Genomic DNA, 24,450 nt, shown 5'->3' on the forward strand with positions numbered 1-24,450 from the left:
GAAAATAAGAAAAACTGATAAATAATTGGTAATAATAAAATTGGAAAATACAAAGAACAAGAGGGATGGGACTTTTTAACTTGTTCAGTCATTATTAGGTTAAAAAATTATCTTGGACTCCATAGCTAAGTGATAAATAGCAATGGTCATGTTACTTTTATAAAGATATTTCAATCATATGAATACATCTTTAAAAACTTTACTTATTTATTTATAATTAATGATTTTGCTTAATTTTTTTGTGTGTCATAGACCCCCCCCTTCTGAAAATGTTTTTAAATGCATAGAATAAAACACATATGATTATAAATGGAACCAATCATACTGAGATACAATCAAAATATTTTTTAAAACAAATTCAAGTTCAGAACTACTGCTTTAAACAGAAGTGAAAGATTTCAAGGATTATATCTGAAAAAAAAATCAATTACCTGAGAGCAAAAGCAATAATGGAACTGGGTTCCTTCTCACAGACTGCAATGGGGACACGTTCATGCTCATACATTAAATAATGTTTATCTGGGTCACTAAACAGAAAGATGTGGTAAAAATAATAAATGATAAGTCAGTTTTGCCTGAATATAGAACTATCAGCCACACAAATAGGACAATCATGATTTTATTTTAAAGCAAAAATTCATTTATTTTATTTATTTATATAATTCATTTTTAATTTAACTTATTTATTTTAAAGCAAAAAATAAGTTTTTTAAGAAAACTTATAACCTATAAATTACCTAAATACTACTAACTACAAATGTAAATTTCCTAATCAGATACTGTAAATTTAAGTCTAATAATCTGATTTTTTTAAATGACAACTCAGGCACAGGTCTTCAATTAGTAGATTGTAAAATAGTCATCTATCTCAGTAACAAAAAACTATGCTCTTTGTCACAATGTCTGTTGTGGCTGTATTAATTGTCTGTTGTGGCTGTATTAATAAGGATGGGCAATAAAGAACATATTCCCAAAACAATTTGTTTTGCAATAAACTCAAAAGAGGCTTACATCAGAAAAATGTAACAAGTCTATAACAACGCAAATATCTGCTATGAAAAAAGCTAGAAAGCGCAATACATAGAAGGTACATAAAAACAGAAGGATAAAATGATTCAATGTAAGTCAAAAGTTGTACTATCCAATAAAGAAAAAGGAAAATAGCAAAACATCCTGCAAAAATGTTACTATTTTCTCTAGCTAGAAAAAAAAAAAAAATCTTGTTATACACCATGCAAAAAAACATTAATAAGAATCTTTTTTTAGCTGCATTTGTACATGGTACTGAGACCAATGTTGGATTCCCATATAAGTCAATCAGTTTCACACAAAATCAAATTGCCAATATTAAACTCCTAATTCAGGCCAGCAGTTGTACAAAAGAAAAGATTAGGTAAAAGTACAAAAGACCCAGAGAAAATAAGCACCTGTATGAAGGACACTAAAATTTTCAACTAATGATATCAAGTAGCCTCAAATTCATCTATGAAGTACAAAACTTAAGTATAATGAAAACACCTAGGTGGTCAGCAGGATACAACTGTATCTTCAATAAAGGCTATGTAAACAGCCAGTCAGCCTTGGAATCAGGAAGAGTTGAGTTCAATTTCAACCTACTGATCCAAACAATCATTAACCTCTTCCTATCTGAGACAACTATCTGAGACTCTTAGCTGCTGAACAGTTGCAGGAAGTTTTTTCATCAAGAAGAATTCATAGGTCAAGACCAACACTATGTTGCCTCCAAATTCAAAAACTATACAAAATACATCAAAACATAGATCTTAAAATACAATTACCCAAAGTGAAAATACATTTCTTATTAAGGGAAGAACAGTTAACATTTTTTTCTTTGTTATCATTAGAGCCTAGGGTATTGCTGACTAATTTAATTAACCCCCCTTTCTGTATCTAAGTGATAATTCACCACCAAAAATCAAATTTCAGTTATGTTCATTTCATCACAAAATTCAATATCTTCCATCCTCAACCACATTAAACCTTACAGAAAATACAAATATTTGCAAAGTAATAGTATTTTGTATAAAAAAGGAACAAATATCAAAATCTTTTATTTTTTCCATTCCTTTGTCCATGTCCTGAAAAGAGACTTTTTCAGCATCAATAATTCAAACTAATGAATAGGCATAAAGTATACCAGGCCAACTAATCAATTTCTATGTAATATATAAAAAAAATGAAACTATTTCACATCATCTCAAACTAATAAAATCAAGCAAATCTGTCAATTTATATTAAGGTAGTAAGAGAGTAATGCTTCTAGTTTAAAAAAAGGGGTATTTTAAATTAAAACAATTCATATAAAACACAAACCCTTAACCCAATGAACTTGTATTAGACTAATACTCACAAAGGAAAAGGGATAGGATTATAACTATTTCCTGGAAGCAAATTTGCAAAGATAGCCTTCATTGTTGATTTTTCTTTTACTTGGCTGTCTGTAGATCCCAATAAATGTCCATCAAATACATCTGGAATGAAGAAGAGTACTCCATGTATATCTAATATTCTATACAGTAAAAAATATACAGTTTTAATCTTGGATTTCTTCCTACAATGTGTCTTTTATGTTGCACATATCAATAAAGTTGAATGTTACAGCCTGAAAAAATTATTCCATGATTTGAAAAAGAAAAAGGGAAAGATCATAATGTATTATGCAGAATTATTTAACTCTACCTTCTGAATTAATTGTATCTGCTTCAGAAGACCCTCCCATCAATTGCTCAGACAGGACTTCAGGAGGAGTAGGTAACTGGAGATGCGTGGAATTCGTGGAACTCTGACTTGATAAGGTTGTTAAGAATCGATCCTCTGAAGAAAAGTGAAAACAAATTTTGACAAGCTTTTTAAACCTCTGAATTTTTAATTTTTTTTATATTTGTTATTCATTATTATTGTGATGCTTGGGTTCCAGATCTATAATGATTCTATTTTTAATCTGATATTTTTAAAAGGAAAACAAGACTATTTGTATCCAATGTGATTTTTAAACTAAAAGTGAAAAACATCAGTTAGACAACCTGATTTTACACATAATCTGAGTTTGTTTTTAGCTGACTCAAATTCATTAGAACTTCAAATATAATCTTAAATCCTAATCTACTCTTAATAATGCTATGCCACTCTGCTTTCCATAAGACAACATCCTTCACTACAATAATGCATAAAACAAGAATACTATTTTTAAAATGTATCATAAATGATCTTTTTTTAAAACCAAAAATCACCTCAAAAAAACATTTTTTTTAATTTCACTTAATCATAACTAAGATCTACTACCCTAAATTCATATATTTACATTGGGAAAATATTTCTAAATAATTTTTTTCTACAAATTTGACTACAAAGTCACCAAATTAGTTAATGAATAAAACAGCTTCAAAACTGAAGCTAATCTTTAAAAAAAAAAAAAAAAAAAAAAAAAACTGTGGGGGAAAAAGATTTATGAGAAAAAAAAAGAGAACCAAAAAGAATCAAACCTGAGAATCTGCTCTTTAGCTAGAAATTAAATTTTACTTTATTCCCAATTCCTTGTTCGTATAACTTTAATCTGCATCTAATATATGATTCTTTAAAGCGAATAATGTAATAAATGTTCTAGAAATGAAATGCACATCACTAATTTCAGAGAAAGAAAAGAATTACAATGACTATTTTAAAAGTCCTCAAGGTTAACATAAGACCTTTCAGCTTAAAGACAAACCTTTTTCTCCATTCTGAAGTCCAGGAGAAACATTGCGTGGAGATGCATCCATTGCACTTATCTGTAGAGAAGCAGAATACTCATTATAATAAGAGGAGCATTAGTATGTAGGCTTGTTGATTCCAATTACTACTCTAGTATCTAACAACTCTTTATGATTTATTTATTCCATCCCACAAAACCTTTCCACAATCTATATACCCTAAATGGCTTTGGAGGTCTTCCATTCCCTAAGAACAACACTCAGGATGTTATCAACACTTATGTGTTTTCACAAATTTTTAATGAAAATTATGTATTAAGACTATATGAATAATCCTCAATGAACTTTCAAATTAAATTCCTTATGGCTGTGCTGAAGGTTGTTTCTGTCTCAATTACATACAAACTGACCCAGAAGCATTACCTCTGTAATGTGGAATCAGGAAGACAGCAAACTTACCCAGTATCATACTGCTAAGTCATTACTAAGTTCCAGGCATTCTAAATAACACTATATGAACCATGGTCATTTGAATTAATTCCTTTACTAGTCTTCTGTCACCTAAACAACAATACAGTAAGCACTATTCTAAAGCTTTAAAAATGAAGAACCCAGGCTAATCTAACTGAAATCTAGTATTACTCTGATCCACCTACCAACAGAAATATCCCCAAGTATTCCACACTTGGTTCTATAGTAAATATTCTACAAAAATCACTCATGTTACACCTGAAATGTCACAACTTTTTACAAATATGTCAAAAAGAGTTCCTGTCAAGCAGGTCATTAGAAATCCATGCAGAGTATGGGTGTGCATTTTGCCTGCAATACTTCCTATGCAATGACAAGTCACTGAATTTGACTAAGTATCAGCTTACTCATCTAGGAAACCATAAGAATACTTGACAAGGTTGACGTTAAGATAAAAATGAAGTGCTGCATGGGAAACACTTTGCTAATTCTTTACTATTTCACATTCTCCTCACAACAACTGTGTGGTAGATACTAATTACTGGGTCTGAGAGAGGCTGAGTATGTTTCCCACAGCTCCACAGTAGTGTCTGAGGCAAAATACCATGAATACTTTTTAAAAGTTAATGTGCATTCACTGGCACACAATTACTCATTCAACAATACTTACAGAACAAACCATAAAAATCAATTTTTGTAAAAGAAAAGAGAATTCTATTAGAATAGATCTTATTAAAACACAACTTGTTGATAATGTAGTCTAGCTCATATTTCTTGAAATGGCCTGATTTCATACTTTGTAAAATAGGCCAGTTATCTTTCAGGAACAATATTCTAAAGATATTCCTTAATACTTAGAAAGTACTTAAGACTATCTTAAGTATATATTACTACTATAATATATAATATGTATACATGTCAAAGGCCAAATACACAAAGCCAAATTTCATTACCTTACTATCTTCTCCTTGTCTCATTCTTCCAGGGCTTGGAGGAACAGAAGGCCGTTTCCTACCTTTTTCCTGTTGGAAAAGATCCTGTAATCTACAATAAAAGAACAAAAAGCAAAGTAGTTTTATTTGTCTATAGTACACTCAATTTTGCTTACAAATATTTGTTATCTCTGAAATACAATATGATTAGGTGAGTCATAATACAATTTAAAAGTTTCATTTATATGAATTAAGTTTTTCTCTTACTTCTAAATATCCTGTCATTTCAGAGCCAAGTATATAAAAGGCGTCTACTAGAAAAACATTCCAGTCAAAAATTTTAAATATAAATACTGCAATACTTAAATTTTAATACATAAAATAAAGTTTAAATAATCTTAAAAGTTAATGCCATAAAAATAAAATGTATTTACTAAAACAGCTAAAATACTTATTTTCAGTTTTTAAAAATTTATTTGGTACTTTGCAACCTCAGTGATGACATATAATAAAAAAGTATGTGAAACTTGAAAGCTAAGTATAATTTTTTAAAATGAAGACTGTTAAGCAGAGATTTTTTGAAATTAAAATCACAGTACAAGAAAATTTGAGATATTAAGCAAAAATAACAGTGCCTAAACTTATCATTTTAAAAATCTTATCATTTTTATTACTACCATTATTAATTTACCTGTTATTCCAGGCTTGTAGCATTTCACAAAGACTTTGTTTCTTAGCAATTAGAGACTCAAAGACTGACTGTAGCTGTTGGGGGGTTTCTATTGAAGAGGTCATCAGTCTTGCTTGCATTTTCTCAATCCAGTTCTTGAACTCACCTTCCTCCATCTATGAAGAAGATAGCTATTTTGAGTATTTTAAGAGTCTTTCCAAATAAATAATAGAAAAATTATTATTATTATGAGGTAATAGTTGATTTCCTTGGTCATCTCAAGACCAGTTACCTCTTTTTGTGCAAAGATGTCTTCCATCTTTTCCTCTCTTGTTTTGCTAAACGTATCAGTTTTCAAGGAAGCAAGTCGTTCATCAACAGCAAGATATACCTGTGATACTCTTGAAAAAGATAATGAAGCCGAATATATTTCAATGACTTAAATTTAAGAACTAGTAAACACAGAACTAGTAAAAAAATATATTTTTAATAAACTATAATATTTAAATTTAAAAGAAAGTTTGGGGAAAAATTTGACCATATAACTGTTAATGAAAACACATTTTAATTATTTTGCTGGTAAATGATTATTTTATGATGATCTTTACATAAATTGATACTTTATAAAAGCTAAAAAAAAAAAAAAAAAAAAAAAAAAATGCCATGCAGCCCTACCCAACTGTAAGAAAAAATATTCAAAGTAACAGAATCTTTCTTTGTTCAACCCCTCTCCCTACTTATATATTCTCTTACAATAAAAGTAAAAGAAATTAAACTGAATAACTACATTTAGCTTTCTGAAGCAATTGATTCACTACCAAGACAAAATCATGTGAATTCTTTGCCATCTCTACTGAATATGAACAGATTTGAGAAGCACCGTAGTAAAGTGGACTCATAGCCAAGAAAAACAAGGTTTATTTCCTTCCCAGATTGAGTGTGTTGACTTCTGCAAAGATACTTAATCTTTCGTTGCCCTAAAACAATAATTTGCAAACAAAATGATGGCTTGAATTGATAAATTCACCTGAGGGTTCTCTATATGAAAGAAATTGCAGTTCCTATTTTTGTGGCTAGAATAATTTAAAAGTTCCAAGTGCTCCAATATTTTTACAAAAAGATAGCATTTAAGAAAATCTGAAGAAATGTTTTTCACTAAAAAATTTTCATCCAACTGACATTTCATCCATTCTTATTAACAACATCTCATTCTCTAATTTCTACAGCAGCAATAGTAATATTCCTTCTAGTATAAGTTTCCAAAATAAATGGCATTAAAGAAAACATTGACAAAAAGAGAGCCCCACAAAAAAAAAAAAAAAAAAAACTTACTTTTGAAAGAAATCCTTAAGATCCTGAAGAATGGATAGTTTTAAGGGGGCCTGACGTTTGATATATATTTTGGGAAATGGAACACATACTTCAAGAAGCCGGATGGGAGAATAACTGAAAGCAGAAAAGAAAATGTCATATACTGAATTAACTTTCTATACTTCTCACGATTATTCTGGCTGCTGTGGCATTTTTTTAATGTACTCTACTCAGAGTGTTATCTTCAGTTAAACCCTGAGACACAATGGAAATTTATAAGAATGAGAATCTTGCAGATAACTTTTAGCTGTTATCAAAATGAAATCATAAAACATCTAAGGCATAACACAATGCCCTCATATGTAATGTATCTTAGCATGCAGTAGATGAGATTCCTCTTATTTTTTACAAAAATGATCAGATATACAGTAGGAAGACTTGCATTCAAATCTCACCTGAGATTTAAAGACTGTTTAACCCACAGAAAGTCACAGGCTAGGCCATTCTCTGTTAACTGTTTCAAAGAAGGAGCCAATCTGCACTGGTCATTTCCTCTACCAGTAAGATCATAGGTGAGGTCCAAAAGCTTCTTTATCTTCATGGCCTCCTACAGGTCTCAGTGCAATTTCTTCCGACATCTAATTTCTTCCCTCTCTTCCTCATCTACTCTCCTTCCTTCACAGGAGATTCCAAAAAAGAAATGTATTTTTGCTCCATCTAGATTTGCCTGTTGTAGATCTAAATGTACCTATCCATTCTCTTCTATCAAAACCACTAATATTCTGCTCTTAGGTATTATGGCAAGAAAGCCATTTCACAACTGAATTTATACTAGGCTATTCACTGCTTTCCAAATCCCAACCTAGATTACTCTATCAGACTCTTCTGCTCCTACTCACATGCTACTAAAATCCCAGCTGAATCACATCACACAATTAAATCTACTAATTAAATCTACTACAAATCTTGCTATCCAATCTCAATTGGGTCCTTAATGCTATATCCCAAATTTTTTTCTTTGATTGGTTCTATTCTCAAGCCACCTTCCCATTCATCACCGTCCCAATGAACAGAAGACCTGGCTATTTACCATAAGCTCTCTCTTCTCAATTTCATATTTCACACCACTTCATTATCATCTCCTATTCTCTCTTTCTTTGCTCCAGTCTCAGAGGATATAAAAGTAATCCTTATAAATCCCAACCCCTCTACTTGTACCCTGCACCCCAAAACCTCCCATCTCACCCAGCAGTTTGCTTTTCCATTATCTCTCTTCAAATCTGTAGCCTCTCCTTAACTGCTAGCTCTTTCTGTGCTGCCTATAAATATGCCTAGACCACACAACCCTTTAAAAAAAAAGTTTAAATGACTCTACTACAATCCTATATTTCACCTTCCTTTCTATTCCTGGTACATTCTTCTCATAGGCCAACCCTGGAAAGTTGTCTGCCCTCACTTCGATCTTCCACTCTCTTCCTTATCCCTTTTAGCCTGGCTCTATCCCTATATCCTGAATAAAACTGACCTTTCTCATTATTCTTGACCTAATGTTTGTTTGATATTATTTGCCAGTCCTGCCCCACCTTCCCCTACTCTTTTTGGATACTTTCTTCTCTTTGGGTTTATAAGATATTGATCTACCGTGATTTTCTTCTATCTATCTATCTAGTCTCCTTAAAGGATCATCATCATTACCCATGGCCTATTTTCTTATAGAGAAATGTGTCCCAAGGTTCACCTTTCTCTATACTCTCAAATTCATCAATTCTCTTGATTTCAATTTCTGCTAATCTTCTGATGATTCCCAAATCTGTCTTTCCAGTTTTTAAACTTCTCCTGAGTTCATCTTACATCTTCAAATGCCTGCTAGACTTCTGTGTCTTGATGATACTTAGACCATGCAAACGCTCTTAGTCCAATACCAAACTCATCTTGCCACCTAAATCTAATTTCCTATTTCCTTTGAGGGCCCCACATTGCTTACAGTCAGAACTATCCTCATTTCTTCACTCTTGCTCACCTCCTTTGTCCTGGCTTATCAATTCTCTCTCTCTTCCCAACATCCCTTGCATCCACCTGCCACCCCCAAGTTCAGGCCCTCTCTCCTGACCTACTCTGATAGGCTCATCCCTAATCTCCTTGTCTCATCTCTCAAATCTCATATCCAACTTCCATATAATGCTATCCCTAAAGCATAGGCCTGTCCATATCACTCAGCTGCTCAAAAAGCTTGAACAGGTACAGAATCAATTACAACTTTGCTTGAAACTTAAATTCCACAATCTGATTCCAAACACTCTTTCCAGGCTGAGGGTACAATACTTCCTTTAGCTCACACCATAAACCATCAATCTGGATATTCACTGCTCTCCGCACTCTATTCATTGGTCTAAGCACAAGCTGCATTTCCTTCCTGGAAAATATGCTTAGAGTAAGAAAGCCTCTGAAAAACACGTAAGCAATATGAAGCCAAACTTTCTCATGCTAGAATCCATTATGTCTTCTTCTCAATACAACAGAAATGCTACTTTAAAAAATGGAGAGTTTCAAGTACAACATGACCTTAGAAACTATAGTTCTCTAAATCTTACCTGAAGGAAGCCACCATTTGGTTATAGGAGAAATACTGATGATAATCATGGTGAATAGAGTGACCACATGGTTCAACATTAGCTCTCCGAGTATACTGGTGTCCATAAAATCTAAGCTCAAGGTATTTTGCAAATGACATTGACCAGGAATCATTGGAAAGAGCAACAACTGGTGTTACCTGAAATTTAGAATATGCTTAAATATTGCAAGTAGTTGGATTTTTAAAACAAAGTATATAAGATTTTTGGACATAAAGATCAGGCAGATTTATTTATATGCATGTCCCATTCAATCCATGTGTTACACCTGCCTCAATATCTCACTGACAAAAATTTTGTTAAACATTTAGCAGACAGTAAATGAGCAAATAACCATAAAAGATTACAATTGAGAATAAGAGGAAATCCAGTTTTTCCATGTACAACTACTTTCATCACAAGGAAATTTTAAAATACCTTCTCTGTGAACAGAGGAAGGATCTTGATAAATTAGCACTTTATTTTGTGCAAATTATAACACTAGTTTCTAGTACATACATCAATATTTTTAAAAATCTGTCATGCAATGTTATAAAAATGTAAACAAATAGTAGAACACTGAGAAAGGCTGGTAATGTTCTATAACTTTTCCTGTTCTAATCAACTACAGAAATATTTTAAAGGTAGTTAAAAAGAAAAAAGACAAAGCAAGTGAAACACGGGTGTGCTCTAATTCACATTACTAATTTTTGAAAATCCATTAGAGTAAATTAAATAACCTTTAAAGATGATGTTGTTGCTTTTTGTAGAACTTAGGCATATGAATGAAAAATAGAACCTAGAATGTGAGGGGGGGTAATGTTAAACAAAACTTGAAAAATAGTTACAAGTCAGAATGTGGAAGGCTTTAACTAATGAATTTAGTTTTGGGAATGTTTTGTTTATTTGTTTTTATAAAGGTGATAGAGAGCAACTTAAAAGTTTTTTGACAAGGGGAGTGATATGGTCAATCTAATTTACTAAAGGAATTTTGTCACTTGAATAGAAAACTGAAAGAACTATAGATTTTTTTTTCATTTTAAAATAATGAATCATTTTATCTACTAAATCAATAATCAGCTAAAATAATATTAATCTAGCTGTACTCCATTGAACATAAAAATGGGTACAAAATAATAATAATTCAAGAACTTTATATATTGGCACCCAACGTGGGGCAGACACGATTCTGATTCCAGTGGAAAAACCTCCGATTCAGATTCCAGTGGAAAAGACTTTCTGACAAAGAAATAACCATGAGACAAGGAAACTTTGTTAAAGATTAAGTAAGTGTTCTAATAGACAAATAAGGAACTTAACTTGTTAAGGGCTAAACCAGCAATCTCTTATAGCTGAAATGGGGCAGATGTTAGCTAAAGACAATCCCTCGACCTCAGCTGACTCAGCCCCAGCAGCAGCCTCAGCTCCACCCCCATTCAGGAGTGGTACTATAGAGAGTATAATTAAGATAATTGATGAGCAAAGTTTACTTGTAACCTGGGTACAGATTGCTAAACTCTTGGCTGCATTAAGACGCACATCCCCTTGGTTCTTAGAGGAAGAAAAGATAGATATAAATAACTGGAAGCCTAGGGCGTGGGCCCGAGTGGAGCCACCATGGGTGCAGATCTTGGTGGTAGTAGCAAATATTCAAACAAGAACTTTGAAGGCTGAAGTGGAGAAGGGTTCCATGTGTCCTCAGGGGCGAGTAGGAGGGCCGCCATAAAGGGCCTGGAAGCCCCGGGAGGAACCCAGGGCCGCAAGTGTGTTCGAAGTGTCGATGATCAATGTGTCCTGCAATTCACATTAATTCTTGCAGCTAGCTGCGTTCTTCATCGACACACGAGCCGAGTGATCCACCGCTAAGAGTTGCCTCTCAACGGTTTCACGCCCTCTTGAACTCTCTCTTCAAATTTCTTTTCAACTTTCCCTTATGGTACTTGTTGACTATCAGTCTCGTGCTGGCATTTAGCCTTAGATGGAGTTTACCACCCGCTTTGGGCTGCATTCCCAAGCAACCCAACTCCAAGAAGACCTGGTCCCGGCACGCCGGGGGCCGCTACCGGCCTCACACCATCCACGGGTTGTGCCTCGATCAGAAGGGGATTCGGCGCTGGGTTCTTCCCTATTCACTTGCCGTTACTGAGGGAATCCTGGTTAATTTCTTTTCCTCCGCTGACTAATATGCTTAAATTCAGCGGGTCGCCACGTCTGATCTGAGATTGCATCCATTTGCCGGATTTCATTGGGTCTCAAACCACGAGGATTCTTTCCTGGAGTGAGTGTAGGAGCGTGGAAAGGAAGACAAGCTGTATAGCTTTTTACTATGCTCCTAGCTTCCTCTCTTGTGATTCCAAATTGTAAACATAAAGCTCAGAACAGCCTGATGATATTTAGAATGAGATTCTTGTGCTTCCTGAAATAAAGGACTACTGGCTAACATGGTTAGAAGGCTATTTGCCTTTGAATTTCCATCAAAAATAGGACCTGGAAGTCCACTATGTGAGTGGACATGCAAGATATAAATCTTGCCTGGATGTTTTCTCACTTGCTCTTGAAGTTCCTTAAAGAGCTAATAAATATTAGAGGCTGCAAATTTTATTTGGGCTGTGGCAATTCTTTGTACCACACCTAATGAATAGGCTGAATCAGTAATTATATTTACGTCTCCTGGGTAATAAGTTAAGAGCTATCATGATAACAAATAATTCATTCTGTTGAGTGAACTGAAAAGGAGTCCTGACTACTCTCTTTATGGTTAAATCATGAGAGTATACAGCACAAATATTTTCTTTGGAGGCGTCTGTAAAGATTGTTGGTCCTTTAAGAGGAACCTTAGAAACCTTTTCTTCAAAAACCCATCGCCAATTATGTAGTAGCCGGGTTATCTTTAATGGAGATCCATGTGCAAAATTTGGAGCGGTGGCCAATAAAATTTGCCATTCTGGGATGGTCTCACAGCATATATTAATTTGTGCGTTAGTATAGAATGTGTATATTTTTTCAGGACTTATTCCAGATAATTGTATTACTCTCTTAATAGCCTTTAATAAAATTCTAGCCACAAGCACTGGGTAAGGAGTAAGGCTTTGTTCTGGTTGTGCAGGGAGGTTCACTCACTCAATCACACTGTCTCCTTGATGAAGGACTGCTGTGGGTGCCTCTTTTGTAGCAAAAACTGATATTTCCAAGGGTTTTTGAGTGACTCTTTCAACCACATTGGATAAAGCCAGTTCAACTTCTCTCAAAGTCTCTTGTACTTCTTTTGTAAGCTGGCGTGGTGAATTTAAAGCATTGTCTCCCCTTAAAATGTCATATAGAGGTTGTAGTTGATTGGTAGTTAAGCCTAACACTGGACACATCCATTGGATATCTCCTATTAATTTTTGGAAATCATTTAAGGTGTTCAACTTCTCTGTTCTTAAAGAAAGCTTTTGTACTATGAGTGTCTTAGGATATATTTCATATCCTAAATATTGAAAAGGAGAATGTCTTTGAATTTTTTCTGTAGCTATATGCAGTTTGTAGTACTTTAGTGTTTCCATGGTCTTTTGTAGACATGCTTCTAACATCTGTTCCTCAGGTGCACATCCCAAAATATCATCCATATAATGTAATAATATTACTTTTGGAAAGGCTTTTCTTATCGGAGCAAGAGCAGCACCAACATACATTTGGCACATAGTAGGGCTGTTTTTCATTCCCTGTGGCAAAACTGTCCATTAATATCTTTTATAAGGCTCAGCCAAATTAACACTAGGCACTGAAAAAGCAAATCTTTTCATATCCTCCTTATCTAGAGAGAGAGAATAGAAACAATCCTTAATGTCTATAACCCATAGAGGCCATTCTCTTGGCAACTGAGTAGGAGATGGAAGTCCAGGCTGAAGTCCATTACTTTCCATCATGAGCTCTATATTTCAGTCAGTTCACTCTTAGTTGTTCTCAAACTCTACATTCTGACCACTACTTCCCTATTTTCCCTCTACCTAGAATGTATTCCCTATCCTTCCCTTTGTCTTTCAGAATCCTAATCCTTCAAGATTCAGTTTGGATGCTATCCACCTTTGAAAATTTTCTCTGGTCCTCCAAGCTGCTGGTCTCAACAGTCCTAGCTACAGATAAAATCTGTGTTGACCTTCTTCCCAGCTCAGTTTAGCCTCTGAGTTATCCCTGCTTATTATTATTCTCTTCTTCTTAAGTCCTTCATTCAAATAGTCTCACTTTCTGAGTCCTCCAGAATAACAATGCAAGTCTGGTAAACTGTGTAGGAACTCTTTTTTTTTTTTTTTCCCCTGAGGCTGGGGTTAAGTTAAGGTCACACAGCTAGGAAGTGTTAAGTGTCTGAGATGACATTTGAACTCAGGTCCTCCTGAATTCAAGGCTGGTGCTCTATCCACTGCGCCACCTAGCCTCCCCTGTGTAGGAACTCTTCACCAGAATTTCCTAGAACTACAATTAATAGAGCAGTTTGATTTCACTTTTGTTACTTTCATTCCCTCTCATGTTATACTTAACCTCTGAATGTACTGGATAATTACAATAAGCTGCTTGAGGACAAGGATGATTTAAATTTTGTCTTTGTATCTCTAAAGTCTAGTTGACTAAAGGATATCCACAAGAAATATTTGATATTAATTTAATTCTACCATAGCTCTAAACAAGCTTTATTTTAACTGATTATTATTTAGGGCTAAATTCCAATGATCTTGTGATGAAGACAGCTATCTACACCCAGAGAGAGGACTGTGGGAACTAAATGTGATGCACAATATAACATTCTCACTCTTTTTCATGTTGTTTGCTTGCAGTTTGTTTTCTTACTCATTTTCTTTCCTTTTTGATCTGATTTTTCTTATGCAGTAAGATACATTGTATAAATACGTTTACATATATTGGATTTAACATATATTTTAACATGTATAACATATTGGATTGCTTGCCTTCTAGGGAAGGGGGTGGGGGGAAGAAGGGAAAAATCTGAAATACAAGCTATGCAAGAGTCAATGTTGAAAAATTATCCGTGCATAGGTTTTGAAAATAAAAAGCTTTTTAAAAAAAATTTAGGGCTACTGAAATTTGTAGGCAGCTAGCTGATCAATTCTAAAAATACAACATTCAAAATAAATACATAACTTTGTGTTAGTATTAACTGGAAAATGAAACAAAATTAACAACATAAAAATGGTTATACCCAAATGTTACCTATTAAGGGCTTAAAAACAATAAAAACAATTGAGACAAGACAAAGAGGTAAATAAATGTTAAGAAACATTATGCACTATACTACATTACCTGTTTGCAGATTCTACACCAGGAATAGGTAAGAATTGTGTGTTGATATCCAGGCACTGGAGAATCCAATTCTTTAAGTATAATCTGAACACAACCTTGCCCATGCACAAATCGACGAATATGATGTACCATAGGAGTATCACAAAACATGCTGGGACAATGATAAGAAGGCCTGTAACAAACAAATGAAGCAAATTCTTTCGTAAATCATAAAAAGGAAAACCCTGCCAGAATGCATATAATAAACATCACATCAAGAAAATTTAGCAACTATGAGTAGTTTTACAAACTTAATGCACTTACTGTGATATTTAAATAAAACAATGAAGGAATTTAGAGAGTAAAATCATTCAGATTTCTAAATTAAGTAGAGAAAACTCAGGAAAAAAATAAATTCCTATCATCATAACTATATATCCTAAGAAAAACACAATGTCAATATTCCTCAAGTGAGGTTATTCTTCCCATAAAATTCTCCAGTCACAATCCTAAAGAAAGAAATGTTAGAAATACACATGAAATTCAGAGTGAAATTCTGAATATTCTCTTTAGGAGTAAAAGATATTCAAGTCTAGTGAAATTTTAGGCTTTCCAAGCATAAACTGTACTAAGACTTTTAGAAAACTATCAACCCAGTACTAAGAGCAAAGTAAATAAAACCTTTTAAATCCAGTCAAAGAAGTGTTTTGTTTTGTTTTGTTTTGTTTTTAAATCAGGTTAAAAAGGCCATAGTCTGCCTCATCTCTTCTCACTTAATAAGATTAATCCCTGAATGGGCATTATCTCAATCACCTGAGATTTGTTAAAAATCTTGGCTTAAAAAGGTCAAGGTCTCCCCATTAGCATCTAGAATTATCTCCAATTGTTCTGATCTGTATCTTGCCACTGAACCCAGATGGCTCCAGGAAAGAAAGAGAGGCAGGTGACCTTGCCCACCCCTCCCTCACTAAAATCCTATTTGCTTACATGTCTTGGCATCACCTCCCGGATGTCATGATCAACTTCAAGAATGAAAGACAAACAACAACAACAACATGAAATAATACAATGGTTTCCAAATTTTTCAAGTCTGAGGGAGGGCCCCTCATCAAAAGAGAATTCTTGTAATAGTCTAACAGAAAAAAAAAAAAAAAAAAAAAAAAAAAAAAAAGGACAAAAAGGAGGAATTCACTAATGATTCTAAAGAAATCTATATTTTATAAATCACAACAATATCTATATAGACATTAAAAACAGTGATGTACATTTTTAATGAATAAATTCACACATTCTATTAAGGTATATTTGCTTATTTATTATATTGAATTACAATAAATCCTTTGCTGAAGCTAAAGATCAAAATAACAACCCTTGAGATGCATAAAGATTTGTGAGTACCTTACAGTAACTCTGCCTCACCCAAAGTAATCCCTGACTCTTCTTGGTCCACAAGTTTGATGAAATGAATTAAATTTACAAAAAAAAAAAACTCTAAACTTGGAAGACCTGGATTTGCCATCAGGTTCTATTATATGCTGGTTCTATCCTCTGTGTTCTCACCCAGAAAAGTGAAGCTGGTCACACTATATGCCTCACGAAGCTGTAACAAAGGTTCCTATTTTCATTATCAAAGAAAGATTTGGGAAAGATTTGAAGACAACATCTAGCTTAGCTTAATCCCTTCAGAATCTTTGATATTCAATCATTTATTCATTAATAAAAACAGATTAAAGAGGGAGAGAAACTGTTCCCTTTACTGAAACTGTGTTCCCTCTTGATCTATGATCCCTTTTGGAGTCTCAACCCCTCCTGGGGAAGGCACATTCCCCCAAATATGTTATCTTTCAGGGACGCCAGAGCCTTTGATTCAATTAAAAATCCTGGTCTGTGGAAGTGTTGTTAATTCCAATAGAAGATCTGTGTTGGATACTGATAACCATCCAGGCCTGGGAACCTTGGCTTTCTGAAGCCTCAAGACTCCTTTTTTAAAGGGTAGTTTCTAAACCTACTCTTTGCAGAGGCCTAAAGTAGCTTCCTCAGTTGCTAGGACCCTGTCCACTGAGAAAACATTCTCTTCTCAGTGAAAGACTCTATTTCCCTAATAAGACTTTGCCACTATACAAGTCAGTCTCTTATCAAGACTGGCTTCCTGTCCAACAAAAAAACTTTTAATTTTGCCAATTAATATTTAGGGATTAAGTGAATTCTTTCACTTTGAATCTGCGGCCGATCAAAAAAGTTATTTTTGGTACAACAACTCTCAGACTGCCACTAACCTCATCAAAACGACAGAAAATTGAGGAAAAGACTATTTGATAGAAGTTGGTAGGAAAGAATACTTGGTAGGACAAGGAAACTTCTAGATACTGTGATATATATAGGTACAGAATATTGTGATATGTAGGTACAGAATCAGGACAGAAAATGTCTGGACAAGGATATCACTAAATTCATATTCAATGTGACTTCCTAAATCACAAATCTATATTTCTTCTCTATTGTACTTCAGAGTATGAGGGGGAAAGGTACACAGAATGGGAAAATTTGTTCTTACCTGAAACAATACCTTTCTAAAAATATTCCTAAAGTGAGGTCATTCTTCCCATAAAATTCCATGGTCACAATCCTAAAGGAAGAAATGTTAGAAATATACACGAAATTAAGAGTGAAATTCTGAGTTCTCTTTAGGAGTAAAAGGTATTCAAAAGTCTTAATGCAATTTTAGGCTTTCCAAGCATAAACTGAATTAAGACTTAGAAAAGGTTGTATTTACAATACAGCCTTAACAAAAGCAATTCCAAAAAGGGCTAATTCCTCATCTGGAAAAACTAGTTCAAATTAGATAAATCTATGGCATCTGACTCCACTCCTAGTTAATAGAGAGAAATAATTAGTTACTAGCAATAAGTAAACCTAATTGAATACGATCACATGTAATAGAACTCGATTAGAATCCTGGCTCTTTTATACAACTCTTTTAATAGTCAATAATCAGTAAATATATATCGGATGCTATTAACAGTCAGGCCCTTTTCTAAGTACTGGAGTTATAAAGAAAGGCAAAAGACAGTCCCTATCCTCAAGGAGCTCATACTTGATTTCTCTACACCTTACACCTAGTTTTCTCATCTGTAAAGAGTGAGAGTTCCATTAAATAATCTCTGAGATCCTTTCCTCTTCCAAATTCAATGACCTATGGTGTCTTGGCTCTGGAAATTTCTTTGCTTTTTCCCCATATCTAGAACACTCTCCCTCCTACATTCTGACTCCTGACTTCCTTTAAGTTCCAACTAAAATCCCACCTTCTAAAGGAAACTTTCCCTAACTAATTAATTGGCTGGTTAATTAATCTCAGTGCTTTCCATCCTCTAATTCCTATTTATTATATATATAGCTAGCTTTGTATGTATTTTTATGTGTCTCCCCCAAGAGACTGTAACTCTTTGAAGGCAGTGGCTGTCTTTTGCCTCTATCCTCAGTACTTAGCATAGTACCTAGCACATAGGAGGCACTTAATAAATACTTACTGAAATGAACAAATATGATCTCTCTAATTGATTTCCTTATTGCAAACAGCTTTTTGCAATCATATTAAAGCTGGTACAATACTACTTAGACATAGCTCAAGAACCTGGATTAGGAGAGATGGAATTCCTTCTCAAAGTTCTAAATCCTGGAAAGATGTACCCTTGGAATCCTCAGCTGAAACCTAGAATGCATTTTCTCACAGAAACAGTATTATAAATAATAATTAAGTTCTATATAGCAAGAGTCTTAGATTAACAACATTACAGGCAGATTTCTTTTTATAAGATTCTAGTTCAGTGGAAAGAATCAGAAAACCCAGGTTTAGCCCTGTGTGTGCTGTTGTCATTAAGTCGACTAATGGACAAGTGACTTAATTTCACTGAGCCGTAGTTTCCTCAATCATAAAATGAAAAGTGTACTAGAAAGCCACTTCTATTTCTAAAAAGCTTCTAGTTTTAAATATATGATCCTCTCATTCTAAGTTCTAATTGTTGAGAAAGGATTTTTTTTTTACCCTCTCATATTAAGCCTCTTTACAACCTCCAATCCTTGCTACCTTAGGTTTTCTATAATACAGTGAATACTGCCGAGACCTTAAATCTGAAAGATCTGAGTTCAAATGCAGCCTCAGACACTTACTACTTGGGTCACTCTGAGCAAACCCGCTATCTCAATTTTCTTATCTGCTTCCCAGGGTTGTTGAGAGGAGCAAAAGAAATAACATTTGTAAAGCACTTTATAAGCCTTGACTACATAAAGTTAGCTACCATTATTATAATTGTTGTTGGGCCAAGCAAAGTAAATCTAATTCCTTTATGATTATTCTCCAAATATTTAAAGACATTAAGTTCTTCTCAAAAGCTTCTCTTCACCAGGATAAACACCTCAGTTCCTTCACCTGATCTTTATGTAGCACGGTTTCAGGTCTCATAGGCTAGTCACTATAATGTGGACAAGCTTTTGAGGACTATCAGAGAGAACACCTTCATTAATAATATTGATTGTATAGTAAAAGCTATTTTGAATGTTAAGTAACTTAACCAAAAAGATTACTGGAACATAATCTATTTGTAACATGAGACATGCTTATACTACTTTTATAAAACTGATATCTGAAAGCATTTAATCAGAACTGAAATTTTCTCTTTTTTAAATTTTTTTTAATTTTCAAAACATATGAACTGAAAATTTTTCAACCATTTCTCAGACTTGTACCAAACCACATGGGAAAACCTAGAATTCCTTGCCACAGTGTTTGTTTTTTGTACTTCTTAAATATTCACCTATACTTAAAAAAAAAAAGTGGGCTTTTTTGTTCTTAAAGCCTTAGATCCAATTCCTTCAATATGGCATAAATTAATTCTTACAAATAAAAACAATTCCTAATGTCTATATCTAGGATTGACAACCATGTGGAAAAATTGCATATTCATTGTAACTAGCACAAAATTAATAAATGCTACTCATTCACTCAAGGAAAAATTTAAAAATATAGGGAAAAAAGTCTTACCAAGGACTAACACATGCACTGGGAGCATTGCTGGATTGGGCAGAGGAACTACTAAAAAGCACACAAAGCCTTTGGTGGTTGACAGCACTCAGACAGTCCACCTAAAAAATGAAGTAACAGCTTAGTAATTAATACGTGTTAACTAGAAAAATTTAATTAAAAATTAATAAGAAAAAATATCCATTAATGTGAGATATACTAAAATCCTACTTCAATAATTCACTGTGTCACACAGGTGAACCTGCACTGCTAAAAGCTTTAACAGCTTTAACAGAGCTTAAAGACAAACTAAAAGATACTTCGATCCACATGAAAAACCTTCCAATTATGGACCACAATGTATGCTTACTGAGCAATGATCAATCTAAGTCCAGAAAGATTCATCTGTATAGTAGGCTACAAGTTGATGAATTTAACACCACAGTCATTCTGGAAAATCATTTCTATTAAGGAGGAATTGCAACTGCTTTCAACATGAAAAATATCCAAGCCAATGAAATTATGTCACTTTGAAATGTACTTAGATTTATGTACTTATTTTGGTGTTGTTTTTGCCCAGATCTTTAATTTTTTATAATTATATAAATATGCAAAAATTGCCATGAACCACAGTATTTTCTTAATATACAGCATTTTGTGACATAAGGTGCCATTGTACTTTTGTTAATTCCCATATTTCATTTCTCAAATTTTCAATATCATTTCATTCATAAATAAAATGGCTAAATATTAATTTATTCTTCATCCAATATTTACTAAGCCCTTAATGAGTATAGGCACTGAACATTAACACTGATACAAAGATATTTGACATAAGCCGTTCTCTCCAAGAGTTTACAATCTAATGAGAGGACAAAGAAAATACACACAGAAATAATTATTATATAAAGGAAAATAAAATAAATGAAAAAAATCCATACAATATGCTATGATATATTAGAAGGGAAAGATCACTTTTATTTACCTGGGAGAGTCAGAGAAGACGACAAAACAGGGACTTAAAGGGATGAGGAGTACTTCATCTTTGTAATTTTAGGAAAATCAAGAGGAACAGAGAAATTAGAAGAAGGTACCAGTATATAAAGGAAGATAATTCAATTTCGTCATGTTAAACTGGAGGTTGGCAGGTCTTCTGGATAGCAATATCTAGCAGAGAACTGAAAATATGGGACTAGAGTTTTGTAGAGGTATTGTGGAGTGAATACTCACAAGGAGATGACAGCTTGATTCTGTTATATCTATGAACACTTCCTTTTGAAAAAAAATCTAGAAATTCAAAGCTAAATTCACAAGACAAAGCATCTGATGGGCAGATGTCCAGATTTTCCAAATAACAAGAGAAATGGGATCTATAAATTAGAAGTCAATGAGCTTGACTTCCCATCCTTAGACCACAAATAAGCAAATGTATGATTTTGTGAATTTCTATCTAAATAAGAACAAGGGCAGTTAAGAACCACAACAGATAAGAGTTTCAGGCCTGGAGTCAAGAAGACTCATCTTCCTGAGTTTAAATCTGACATCAAACACTTCATATGTCACAATCTCTCTTTACCTTATCTGTAAAATGGAGTAAAGAAGGAAATGGTAAACTACTTTCCCAAGAAAACTTCAAATGGGGTCACAAAAACTCAGACACAACTGAAACAAATGAACAACAACAAATCTAGAAAAGTAATAATTACAAAAATATACTATGGCTTTATTGGAAATGTCTTGCAGTCAAACTTTTATCACGCATATATTTGATTTGACAAGGTTCCAAGATTGACATAGATGTGACATAGATATGTGGGAGCTGACCACCGTCCATCCTCTCCAATCAGAGATTGGAGGTTCTAAAGGCAGGGATTATTACTTAATATGAACTTCAGAGTTGATGTGATCTTACAGGAAGATAGAGAAAAAATGATAGCATCCAGAAGAGCAACCAGGTCAGAAATGATGACCCAATCCTTAAATGGAGATTCTGAAAAGATGTGGGATGGTTGACTGATTAGACTCAAAATATAGATTTTAATGGATAATGTAAATTTAGATAAAGTATTACAGACACAGCCCAGTCCCTATTCTTAGGAAATTTACTTGTTTCTGATGGCCAACATCTCATCAATAAGCTGGGAATGCTTCTAAAATTTTCAAATTCAATGAAACTGGGAAGTTCAGCTAGAATATAGGAACAACAGAATAAGGAACCAAAAAAAGCTCCTGACAAATTTGGAAACTTCTGGCTAAACTGGAGAAGGCTGTCTAAAAATGACGCCTCCACTTCCCTTCCTCTCATTCTCTTTTCAACTCTGTGAATTCCAATTTCTGAACCTCATCATCTCTCCAAAGTTACTAATGATGTCTTAACTGCCAAATCGAAAACGGGCTTTTCTCTATACTCATCCTACTTGACCTCTTTTCTCTCTTCTTGATACTCTTTCCTCTAGGTTACCATGCTGCTGCTCTCTTCTGCTTCTACTATCTATATGACTTTTGCCAAGTCCTCTTGTTCTACTTCTGCAACCTCTGTCAAATACTCCCCCCTTCTCTCTTGGCTAAAGTTAATCTCTGGTGCAGACTCATGCTTGAACTGCTGGTCTCCCTGATTCAAATATCTCCCCATGTCAATCCAACCTCCACCCAGCTATCAAAGTGATCTTCCTTTTAAAACACCATTATGACCACGTCATCTCTGCCACAAAATCAATCAACTCCAAGGGCTCCCTATTGCCTCTAAAATCAAATAAAAAATGCTATAGCAAAAAAGAGAAGATTCTGGAAAGATAACAGAATAGATCAGAAATTTCCAAGTTCTCCAAGTTCATCCTCAACAAGCAAGCACCTCAGGGTAAACATAGAGCAACAAAATAAACAAAAGTTGGTACAGAACAGTGGTCTTCCTAAGACAAATCAGGAAAGATCCAAAGATGGCAGGACTATAGTGCAGCTTCTGTGAAGTGGCTAGCTCAGTTGAAATACCAAATGTTAAACCATGGAGATAGCTAGATTGGGGGATAGTGTCCCCTGGACCACAGGGATTTTTACCTTCCAGACAGTGGGGGGAGTCCAGTTTCTAAGCCCAACAAGATTGAGGAAATCTCTGCTGAGAAGGCTCTAGCACAAGCCCAGTGAGAGAAGCGGGGGACAGCCACTGCTGGCTATGGTCACTTAAAGTATGCTGAACTTAGTTTCAGTTCCAGGCCAGAGGGGTAATTGAAGATTACAGCCACTTGAGTTCTCAGGGAGTAAGAGCAGCACAGGGGGCCAAGGAGCCCTAGCTGTGGCTTTGGGAAAAGGAGTACAGAAGTTGGCCTATAACAGTCCAAAATGTAAAAGTAAGAAGAATCTGATGCCATAGACACCATCCTCCACACACCAGAAGAGATTATAAAATAAAAAAGAAAACAAAAATGAGCAGGCAAAAGAGAAATATTTCAAACACAGTTACTAAGGAAATAGAAAAGACCAAGTCATCTTCACAAGGAAAAAAAAGCCTCTCCTATCCCAAAGAATGATGTCAAATAGTCCACTGTCTAAAAAGAATTTACAGAAAAACTAAAAAAAGACATTTTCTTTTTCTTTCTTTTTTTTATTTTTATCTCTTTCTTTTTGCTGAGGCAATTGGAGTTAAGTGACTTGCCCAGCATCACACAGCTAGGACTTGTTAAGTACTAGTCTGAGGCCAGATTTGAACTCAGGTCCTCCTGACTTTAGGACTGGTTCTAAACATTTTATTTTTAATGAGAGAGGCTGCATTTTGTAAAACTAAAACAAAACAAAAAACCCAATCCAAGAAAAGCAAGATTGTTGAAAAGACAGTCAACCAACTAGAAAAGGAAATCCAGAATTTTAAAGAAAATGACTCCTTAAAAATAAGAATTGGCAAAGGGAAGCCAGTGAAGTCCTAAGAGACAAAGAAATAATAAAACAAAATCTAAAGAATGCAAAAACAATGAGAAGATGAAACATCTCATAATAAAAATAATTCTGGATCAAAAAATGATATATGGAAAACAGATCAAAAAGAAAATCAAGAATAACCAAGCTACCTGGAAGCTACAATCAAAAAAATCAATACAATAATACAAGAATTAAAGAAAACTGTCCTATTAGAACAAGATGAGAAAGTAGAATCCACTAATCAACACTTGAAAGAGATCCTAGGAGAATAGACTTTAGGTTAAGGAGACAATATTATGAGCAACTAAAAAAAAAAAAAAAAAAAAAAAAACAGTTCAAATATGATGGAGCCATAATTAGAATTACAAATGATCTAGCAGTGGCTAAACTAAAGATTACAGGATTTTACAAAAATATCACATCCAGTAAAATTAAACATAATCCTGAACAAAAAAAAAAAAAAAAAAAAAAAAAAAGACATTCAGTGAATTGCCAGTTGCAACAACTGCACTATATAGAAAATCTGACATATAAGATTTAAGAGAAA

General features: G+C 34.0%; 1 protein-coding gene across 7 annotated transcripts in view; it reads right to left on the reverse strand.

Annotated features, from left to right (window-relative positions):
* PIKFYVE (phosphoinositide kinase, FYVE-type zinc finger containing) overlaps nucleotides 1-24,450 on the reverse strand; it is a 106,574-nt gene that overhangs the window by 16,763 nt on the left and 65,361 nt on the right. For all 7 annotated transcript variants that reach the window (XM_074298874.1, XM_074298873.1, XM_074298875.1 and 4 more), the window contains 12 exons: nucleotides 20,016-20,116; nucleotides 17,532-17,603; nucleotides 14,999-15,170; nucleotides 9,686-9,864; nucleotides 7,116-7,229; nucleotides 6,076-6,184; nucleotides 5,805-5,959; nucleotides 5,135-5,225; nucleotides 3,728-3,788; nucleotides 2,701-2,835; nucleotides 2,372-2,492; nucleotides 432-527 (listed from right to left, as the gene is read on the reverse strand). In XM_074298874.1, coding sequence (XP_074154975.1) covers nucleotides 432-527; nucleotides 2,372-2,492; nucleotides 2,701-2,835; nucleotides 3,728-3,788; nucleotides 5,135-5,225; nucleotides 5,805-5,959; nucleotides 6,076-6,184; nucleotides 7,116-7,229; nucleotides 9,686-9,864; nucleotides 14,999-15,170; nucleotides 17,532-17,603; nucleotides 20,016-20,116 — 1,406 coding nt within the window. The remainder of the gene's footprint in view (nucleotides 1-431; nucleotides 528-2,371; nucleotides 2,493-2,700; nucleotides 2,836-3,727; nucleotides 3,789-5,134; nucleotides 5,226-5,804; nucleotides 5,960-6,075; nucleotides 6,185-7,115; nucleotides 7,230-9,685; nucleotides 9,865-14,998; nucleotides 15,171-17,531; nucleotides 17,604-20,015; nucleotides 20,117-24,450) is intronic.

The sequence above is a fragment of the Sminthopsis crassicaudata genome, chromosome 3, assembly GCF_048593235.1.
Source record: "Sminthopsis crassicaudata isolate SCR6 chromosome 3, ASM4859323v1, whole genome shotgun sequence".
Classification (NCBI taxonomy): Eukaryota; Metazoa; Chordata; class Mammalia; order Dasyuromorphia; family Dasyuridae; genus Sminthopsis; species Sminthopsis crassicaudata.